Raw genomic sequence first — 10,335 nt, 5'->3', positions numbered from 1 at the left:
AAAATGTAAATTATGAAAAACGGAGATACATGAAGGTATGATGACAATGACAACAATGAGCAGAAAGACACTAAAATGTCCCAAAGAGCTGAGGGGAACTTACGTCATAACATGTTTAGATTCAAATGTTGCTAAATACTGATTGGTGCACGGAGGTACATGACATCCCCTTTTTCCAACTGAACCCAGTGAAAATAGCACTGATAAAAACATGATTAGAGGAATCTTGCATGTGAAATAAACACAGCAATTTTAACTTTTGGCAGAAAATGTGTTTCTGTAAGACCCCATCACTCGTAGTAGGAAGCTGCTTGAGAAAACAGCCCTTCAAGTGAAGCAGACACCTGGTACTACACATCAGACTAAAGGCACCTTATAGTTATGACTTGTGTTGTCACGGGTTGTACTCCGGCTCTATTTTTTTTTGAATGCCACTGTCTTTCTTTGTCTCCCTTTTAATGTACACCATCATAAAAAAATAATCCCTAAAATGACATTTGAGCCCAAGCGATAAAGCTCCAGCATAGCAACTGTTATTGCTGTTGTTGTTGGCTAAGACGGGCTTTGGAAGGACACGTGAATTAATGTCTCCATCACAGTTGTCCTGCATGCTGACAGCTTTCAGCCATTTCAGCCACCTGGCACGTCTCCACGCTATCGGCCCAGAGCAGCAGTTGCGAGCGTGCGGAAGCGGCACGCCTCTGTCCGTAACCAGATCCAGCCTTGATGAGTGGAACATTAACAGCTGCTCAGGAGGGTGTAAGAGAGGCAGGTGTGTGTGTGTGTGTGTGTGTGTGTGTGTGTGTGTGTGTGTGTGTGTGTGTGTGGTGTGTGTGTGTGTGTGTGTGTGTGTGTGTGTGTGTGTGTGTGTGTGTGTGTGTGTGTGTGTGTGTGTGTGTGTGTGTGTGTGTGTGTGTGTGTGTGTGTGTGTGTGTGTGTGTGTGTGTGTGTGTGCGGTGGGTTGTGTGCATGCCCACGTGTGTGTTTGCACAAATGACGGAGAGGGGGCAGAATCCATTTGACATCTAATTGGCCACGGTGCCAGATACCAGGCTCTAAAGCCGTTCAGTCCAGGCGTAACAGTGTTACGCCAGGCAGGGCTTTAGGAACCCGCTGGCTCCACTGAGTGCTCCCACGGGTATTAGGTGCTGCTCTAGTGTTGTGCTTCCTCCCCCTCCACACGTACACACACACACACACACACACACACACACACACACACACAGAAGCACCCTTCTTCTTCTTCTCGCTCCATACTTCCTACGGAGCACCCTGAGGCATTGTCAACGCCAGTCAGTCTGAGGCAAATTCAGACACAGAAAAGCCAGAGGGTAACAAAGGCCCGGGCTTCTTTGTGTTGAATCTATTCACGTTGAGCCGCCGAGGTCTGGCTTTTCTGCCGTTTAGTGCAGTGTTTGCATAGAGATACCTCCGCCCTCCTCATTTATAGCGTATTGATGTCCTGTTAAAGTCCAGTCAGCTATCAAATAACTGGCCTTACCGTCTAACTAGCAACCCCTAACCCTCAGCCCGTCACCTCTCACCCTTCACCCTTTCGCCCTCGTTACATGATGCTTACAAGAAAAGGAAACTAGGTTGAAGAAATCTATTCACACCATCTATCTAGAGTCTGGCAGAACCACACAAGTTGTACTTGGCCATATGACTGGTACATTTATTTGATCCAAAATGGGAGCAACAAGACACTTCACTCTGCATTTAAATAAGGAGAGTGAAATTAAAAGCAGGGGACTGATATTAAAGTGGAATCTGATTAGCGAACAAGAGAGGTGGTACCACAGCGTGAAATAGGCTGCTCACAAAATGATTAACTAATATTCCTGTTTGACATTATTCTTGATCCTTGGTGTGAAGCAGGAAAGGTATTTTGTTTTCTTCCTTTTTTTTTATAGCTATGTGCTCTTAAAAGAGACTTTAATGAACGCTTGAATGAAATGGAAATCCATTTTTAATGAAGTTACAGTTTAGTCTCTTGTACAGCGGTGATACTTCTGACAAGGATGGAGTAATATCTTTAAAGGTTAGCTCATGTTAAGTGGATCAGGTTATAATTAAATTCTAGATTTATAGCAGAGATGTCAAACATGCTATCAGCTGAGTGCTATTTGAGCATGAGTTATGAGACATGTCAAGCATTGACCCATACATAAACAAAGATCTGGGGGGTTGGAGATGCTTGTTTAACGCCTCATATTTTTCTTTCTTGCTGCCTGTCTATACTATGCAGTATTTACCAGTATGTAATTCTTCCTGGCTGTTTTTATAAAGGGGTCAGATTATGTCGTTCACATATACACTCGGGGACATTTTAGAATGTTAATGTTTACAAGTGTGAATAGTCTATAATGAGGAAGTCGCTGAAGGACATTTTTGCTCACCACTCGCCTGTATCCCACTTCCTGTCGTCCCTCCAGAACGAGCCATCGCCAGACACGAGGTGCGAGAGATCGAGCAGCGGCACACGCAGGACGGCCTGCGGGAACGGGACTCGTCGGCCTCGTCGCTGTCCGAGGGCCAAGACGACATCGTCATCATCTACAACCGCGTGCCCAAGACGGCCAGCACTTCCTTCACCAACATCGCCTACGACCTGTGCGGGAAGAACCACTACCACGTCCTGCACATCAACACCACCAAGAACAACCCGGTCATGTCCATACAGGACCAGGTCAGAACCATGGCTGACACCTCGCGGGCTTCCAAAACATACATTTCCCCCTTTCATTTGCAATAGAGCTGAACGACCTAAGGAACCGATAAAACCTGTCGAGGAACATTTTGACATTAGACACCATCAAAACTGCGAGGAACATACACACGAATTTTCCAATAAATAAGTTTTATGTAACCTCTTAGAAAAAATATTAATAATAAAAAGAGGAAAAAATAATGTTAAAGTAAATGTTACCCCAAATATTCAACTTAAAACGCGCCTTCAAAAATTTTTAATTTGAAAACAATTAATCTGTCAGCCCTAGTTTGTAATGTAGATGAATTATTCCAACCAGGGGTACTTTTACCCCAGGGGGTACTTCTGCAGTTGCCAGGGGATACATAGAAAGATTGTATCCAACTATTGTAATTTGAACATTGTGAAATGAGGATTTGATAAAAAAGGATATATATCCACATTTCAACTGTTACACCTGAGCAATACATGCTGCAGATATGTAAAAAATATTAGAAAATACTAGTTAGCAGGCGAGCACAGAAGTTTAGACAGGGAGCTAAAAGTAATGAATAAACGGTAGAAACACTGTAAATAGCTCCAAGTAATGGCTAAACAGCTCAAATGATACGTTATAAGTACTGGGGGATTGGTTGAAATAGTTAGCTAAAAGTAACGTTAATGGCTAAATGGTCCTTCAGCTTCATTCTCATTAGTAGTAGCTAGGGCTGGGCGATATACAAAAAATCTAATATCACAATATTTTTGACCAAAAACCTTGATAGCGATACCGCAACAATACTATAGTGTTGACTAGTGGTGCTTTCACTTAATATTAACCCAATAAAATCAGTTACGTGGATATAATGACTAAGTGAGTAAAGGCAAATAATAGAACAGTTACAACAGTCTGGTTCAGAAAATGACATCACTTTACTGTAATCCAGCCTTTAAAACCAGGAAAAGACAACACTTATGTCATATTACAATATTACAGTATCACAATATCCAAGATCTTTGACTATATCTAGACTCGTATCACAATATTGATATAATATTGAAATATTGCCCAGCTCTAGTAGTAGCCCAATAGGCTAGTATTAGTAGGGTTGCTGACCAACCAACTGTTAGATTGAGAGTTCAGTTGTATGAGATACTTAACAATATCCGCTTTTAAATAATCAATAGTGTTATACATTTAGAACGTACGTTGGGGATTGGTAAATGGACTGTGGCCTCAGACTACAAAAGGTTGGGAACTACTGATGTAGAGGCTTCTTTTTTTGATATCCCCACATTATAGTCTATACTTGGTAACCTGTATGTACAAAAAAAAGCATTCCATTCATTGTAATAACAATCATGATTTGGTTCAGGTGCGGTTTGTAAAGAATGTGACTGAGTGGAGGGAAATGAAGCCGGCTTTCTACCACGGACACGTCTCCTTCCTCGACTTCACCAAGTAAATCAATTGTCTTGCAATATACTGTACTTGCTACACTGTAAAAAACAGTTTGATCCCCCTGCTGTGGCTTTGTGCAGGTGACTCCACCTTGTGGCCATTCACAGCTTTTCCCCTACTCAGTGTAATGTAATGATCTGAATGTAGCAAATTTGACCTCAAAAGAAGCACATTACTGAGCTCTTAAATCTGCTAACTGTGTCTGTCTTCAGAATTCATTTTCATAGTTGGATTCAAGTCCAGTTGAGTGCCTCAACCAATCCCTGTCATTTCTGTCAGGTTTGGGGTGAAGAGGAAGCCCATCTACATAAACGTGATCCGAGACCCCATTGAAAGGCTGGTGTCCTATTATTACTTTCTGCGTTTCGGGGATGACTACCGGCCCGGCTTAAGACGCAGGAAACAAGGAGACAAGAAGGTTAAAAATCCACCGATCCTCTCATTCTTTTGGTTAAAGGATAGGTTTACTATTTTTTCTAATCTGTCTTCAAACAATAGTTAGGTGCCCATATGAACAATGAAACAGGGTTTAGTTGTTATAATCATTGCTACTGTTAATAGTGGCTGTTAAAAGATCGTAAAGGGATAGTTCAGATTACTTGATGCAGGGTTGTATGAGGTGCTTATCCATTGTTGCTGACAAACAAACAAACCGGCTGAGGCAGCGGTAGACTGGAAACTCCGTGTTCTGCAAGGTAAAATTACTATTTTTGTCAATGGAGTCTGGTGGCTTTGACGAGAGCATAGAACGACTTTGGTTCCCCCTGCGTAAACTTCTGTTTGATGGCATCGTAAAGCTGTAAAAAATATTCTAAATATAGCATACACTTAAAGCCCCAGGGCCCTATTTTAATGATCTAAACACACGGTGTGAAGCGCCTGGCGCAGGTGCGTTTAGATTGTGCCCAAATCCACTTTTGCTAGTTTGATGGCGGATAAAAGGGTCCTGGCGCATGTTTCAAAAGGGTTGTACTTAGTGTCTTAGTTAATTCATAGATAATAAACCAATCAGAATGTCATCTCCCATTCCCTTTAAAAGCCAAGCGCGTTTTGTACCTTCATTGCTATTAAGATGGCGGGTTTGCACCGTAATATGTTTAGATGTAATCTTTTGCGTGTGTGTGCATTTGCTATTTAAAAGACCTGGGCGCGGGACGGGACATTGACTATGTCTTCGGGTTTTGTACCGCGCCAGGTTCAAGATAGGACCCCTAGTGCGTAACTTTTTAATATTAAATGACTGTCCGTTACATTCAAGCCGTTGCCAAATGAATTGCTACAAAGCTGATTAAGACTATCAGCTCCACACAACTCTCTCTGGATTTCTCAGTATGGCCGTGTTCAGAAGACTGTTGTCGTTGTGACTGTCGAGTGAAACTCGAGTGATGATAATGACTTCTTCTGAAGAGTCCATCATGTTTTTTCAATCCTCCGTGTCCTCCTTCGGTACTAGCCAATGCGTAAAGGGGGGAGTGGTCACGGAAGGCTTGTATCAAGTGGATGCGCCGACAGTGTTGTTGTCATTAATTAGAATTTCTCATGGAGGCGATAGAAAACTACACATTATACCTTTAAACGGATATTGCTATTTTGTAGGTGGTCTTATTTTTATATAGCTAAAATGCATTTAGCTGCTGCCCCCGTTACCATAGCAATACTCTGACTATGGATTAGTACCTCAAACAACCGCACTTCAAAATGTCCGAACCATCCCTTCGCACTTAAAATGTATGTGATCGGGGACTAGATCTGCAGCTCTCATTCTGTGCAACAAATGTATTGAAAAGTTTATCTGAAGTTGATATAAGTGAGTGTTTTCTTCAGAACTTGCTCATGCATTGTGTTTGTGTTTCAGACATTTGATGAATGTGTATCAGCCGGCGGCTCAGACTGTGCCCCCGAGAAGCTCTGGCTCCAGATTCCCTTTTTCTGTGGTCACTACTCTGAATGCTGGTGAGTGTTCAAACAGCTGACGCTGTACTCTGTTCAGCCAACACCGAGTCTGAATTATAGTCTTAAGGTTCTCTTGTGTTCTTGTATTTGAATGTTGAAACAACGAAAGAAAGCTTGATTCAGCTCGTCTTTAGTCGTGTTTTCACTTCTTACTGTTCATAAGGCTGGTGATAATCTATATTTTTTTGTCAACAAATCCCATAAAAGGATCAAAATCAACAATGAACTTATCCTACTAACAAGTATTGTAAATCTGATATAGCATTATTCCTCTATACTAGAGAACTCCACTTAAACTAAAACACATCAGTGAGCCACATCTTTGCAACATGGACGCTGTAGTAGAGCTGGGCCATATGGAGAAAATCAAATACCACAATATTTTATATTGATATACAATATCAATATTGCAACAATAGTGTAGGGTTGACTATTTGTGCTTTCTCAAAATATTTACACAGTGAGATTTTAGATAAATAATCATCAGTAATGTGGATATAATGACTAAGTGGGTTAAGTCAAAAAATAAAACAGCTGTAATGCAGCCTTTAAAACCAGGAAAAGACAACAATGGTGTCATATATATATATGACACCATTGTTGTCTTTTCCATGATATCCAAAATCTAAGACAATATCTTGCCTCCTATATTGATGTTGATATAATACTGATACATTTTCCAGCCCTACGCTGTAGTTTGAATCCTGCATACACCATAGTGATACATTAATCACTCAGTAGCACACCGAATGGTATAAATCCACGGCTGAAAATAGTCCCCAACAAATGCACTACTTGTTTCAGATTTAGTAAGGTTTGCTAAAAACTACAGTGCCCACCTCTTTCAGGAATTTATTTAGCTGTTGTTCAAAGTGAAACTTTATTTCTGTGCCGTTTTTGTAAGTTTTAGATCTTGAGAATTGACGATTGGGCTCTGGGGTTTCTAACCACAGATGGCTTCTCTAATTTATCTGTGGGATTTGTGGAAATGACAAAAAAACAAAAACAAAAGAATAACGCCAATTTATCCTTCCCTCACCTGAGGCAGTTTAGATTCAGTTCAGGTTGAGTTCAGGAGGGATGTATTAGTTTTGTTTCACAATGCACCACATGACCCTCCTGGTCTTTCTCTATCACTTCTGCTCCACTAATCTTCTCAAGGTCTCTGATAGCTCTCTCAGCCTTGATCCATTCTCTCTACATGATGATCTGTATCAATCTCTCTTGCTGCCCTCACTTATCCCTTTTACCCTCTTTTAATCTCTCCTTGACTCTGCCCTCCATCTTTGAACCATCTACCATCCACCATCAACTGTATGTGGTGGTGATGGCGCAGTGGATGTGACACATGCCTTTGGTGTGGGAGATCTTGAATCAATTTCCACTGCGATACATCAAGCAGTGTGTCCCTGAACAAGACACTTAACCCATAGTTGCTCCAGAGGCGTGCAACCTCTGATATAATTGATACATTTAAGTGTAAGTTGCTTTGGATAAAAGTGTCAGCTAAATGTCTACCCTCCTGAAACAGGTTACTGACTGAAGGTCTAAAGCCGCATTCACACTGCCTTCATCGACCGTCGACGATCCTGCAAACACACAGGTCTTTCCAATTATTTGTAGGGCGCTTTGGGGGGTAGGGCGAATGGGGGTAGGGCGCTTCGGCTGTGGCAGGGGTTGCCACAGGGGCAACGACTCAACTTTTGGGGAAACACAACCCCACATCACGCTGTGGTGGCCAGTCATGTAACTGGAGATCAGACTTGTCAGTGTGTTTTGAGCTATGGTTTGAGGTGGTGTGAGAATCCCGTCCAGTAAACGGGAAACCTCACTGCCTCCATTGCTGCCACCAGATAGTTTTAAATAGCCTGGTCCTACCAGACTCTGGTACATTTTGTGTGTACAGAGAGTCCGGCCACTCTCCACTGACAAGTGTTAACTTCCTTGAAGACGGGTACTCTGTTGAGGTTTAAAACTATTGGATCTGCCATAACCAATCACCAACATTTGGTCGTGATGCCGGCTTAGCATCGCTAGCATTAGCCTTAGCCAACTCCTTCACCACTGACGGAACAAGCTGGAAAATCTAACTTTTCCCAAACCCCGTGGGAAGGAGGGCCACAACAGCATGGCCCCCAACACAACTCAACAAAGATTGATTGTTGCTCAGGATTTAACTTCTGGCCTGAGAAAACCCGCAAATATACCGCAAACCCAGACGGAGTGTCACTCCCTGATGTAAGACAAGTGCAGATTTGGGTCACGCATGCGTCACTTTGCGACAATTGGCCTACAAGATGCTAACGAGAGACTTCTGTAATGTCAATACAGAATAAAAAATTTTAAAAACACAGCAAGGCTGTCACTGGAATGACGTTTTGAGCTAACGTTAGCAATCAAACAGCCATAGATAGTTATGTTTTTGAAAGGACCGCTAACTTAGCTACAAGCTAGCAATCAAACACAACAAAGGTTGTCACTTGAATGGCGTTAGAGCTAACGTTAGCAATCAAACAATCATAGATAGCTACAATGTTTGAAATGAAATGATCTTCTGTTATTGTTTGTAATGAGAAGTTTATTATTTCACAATTTCATATGACATTGTGCTAAAAAAAAAAAAAAAAAAAAAAAAAAAAAAAAAGTAAAAAAAAAAAAAAAAAAAAAAAAAAAAAAAAAAAAAAAAATAATCTTGACATATTGAGCATGCGCGACTCAAATCTGCACTCGACCTGCATCGGAGAGTGACAACCGAGTACTGAAAGGAAACGAAATTGAGCGGAATTACTAGCAGGGCGGAGCCAGCTAAGTTTTAACCGTACGTACCACCGCCACCGACTTGAGCTGCAAAAAAGCTCTGGCCGCCCCGCCAAGACGCTTGTCAAAAAGTACGGGGAAGCTTTGTGACGCTTTGGCCGCTCTGACGTGGCGGCGTTTTCTGTTCGACCGGAAAGCGCACGCAGCCACGGCCAATACACTGACACTAGAACCTTAATAATTACATAATAATGACAGAAGTTGTATTAATTGGTCCAACGGGGTCTGTTAGCAGTTAGCTCGCTCGTTAGCCGCTGAGCCATAGCGGCATGCAGGCAGAGCGAGCACCGCCGGACTGATCTAGTGACCCTGGCCGGACTTCACTGTGAGCGGATATGACCGCAGGTAGCGTTAACTTGTTCCTATGTACAAACACGTTATATTATAACGAAGGTAACCCGCAACGGCTATTATGATCTGTCCTCAGAATTAATGTTTTGGGAGGAACAAAGATTACATCGTATGTTTCTCCGGATCAGCCACGTGAAGGACGTCTATATTCCGATTGGCGGCTGGCGTTAGCCGCTGCTTGCCGCTGAACCGCGTCATAGCTCATTACACTAAAGTTGAAAAATTTCAACTTTCTGATTGACGCTCAACACGCTCAAAACGCCCAAAACGCGACGCCGACAGATTTGCCGCTCCTTGCAGCTGAGAGAAGCCGGCTTCCATTGAAATGAATGACTTCCGGTAACTTTAACGCTCAAGTCGGTGGCGGTGTGAACGTACGGTAAGCACTATGAGGGTAAAAAACAAAAAGCACTTAATTGCCCTGGAGTTTGTTGTTGCAGTTAAACAGTCAGCTGTTACACAAAGCACTCACTAGGTCTCATTCGTCTTTTCTCTCCTGTAAAATGTAAAATGCCTTCAAGTGCAGTCAGAAACATCGAGATCTATTGGCGATCTGATGGAAAACGGTAATTGGGAAATATAAAGTCTATTTGTGCTACATTGGGGGGGGGGGTTGAAGAACTCAACAGGATGTCACACAAATGGGCCATTTGTGACACTCCCACACCGCCGGACTACCCTGCGGAAAATTGCCTGATCGCTGTTTCCCTGTCTGAAGATTGAGTTCACTGCGGTGCACTGTTCACCAGCCTCATGTTAAAGTAGTGGAACTTACCTTGGAAACATTGAATACATAAACTGAAGACAAGCTTAGGACGAGTTGCTGCCGGTCCTTTTAAGCTTTGTTTAACGAGGCTTTGCCAAAAAGTTACTTTATTGGTTTAAACAGTCTACTTCCTCCCTTATTATTTCATTTCCTGACTATGACAACACCTGCCACTGCCTTTCCATTTCTTCCTGTCTTTGTCCTCTAGTCCTCCAGTTGTCTCAACCCTTTCTGGACTTTGTTCACATCTCACTTCATCATTTTCCCTGTCACTGTCTTAGTACCTTTCAGCTCATA

The 10,335-nt window shown here is 42.3% G+C and overlaps 1 protein-coding gene across 1 annotated transcript in view; it reads left to right on the top strand.

The window, feature by feature from the left end:
- Positions 1–10,335, top strand: part of hs2st1a (heparan sulfate 2-O-sulfotransferase 1a) — a 37,314-nt gene that overhangs the window by 22,893 nt on the left and 4,086 nt on the right. Inside the window, exons 3-6 of the mRNA XM_032531436.1 lie at positions 2,436–2,689; positions 4,066–4,151; positions 4,431–4,569; positions 6,007–6,104. Of these exons, the coding sequence (XP_032387327.1) occupies positions 2,436–2,689; positions 4,066–4,151; positions 4,431–4,569; positions 6,007–6,104 (577 nt within the window). The remainder of the gene's footprint in view (positions 1–2,435; positions 2,690–4,065; positions 4,152–4,430; positions 4,570–6,006; positions 6,105–10,335) is intronic.

Source organism: Etheostoma spectabile, chromosome 12, assembly GCF_008692095.1.
Source record: "Etheostoma spectabile isolate EspeVRDwgs_2016 chromosome 12, UIUC_Espe_1.0, whole genome shotgun sequence".
NCBI lineage: Eukaryota > Metazoa > Chordata > Actinopteri > Perciformes > Percidae > Etheostoma > Etheostoma spectabile.
Note: the sequence above shows the minus strand (reverse complement) of the source record. Positions and strands in the feature narration are given on the sequence as shown.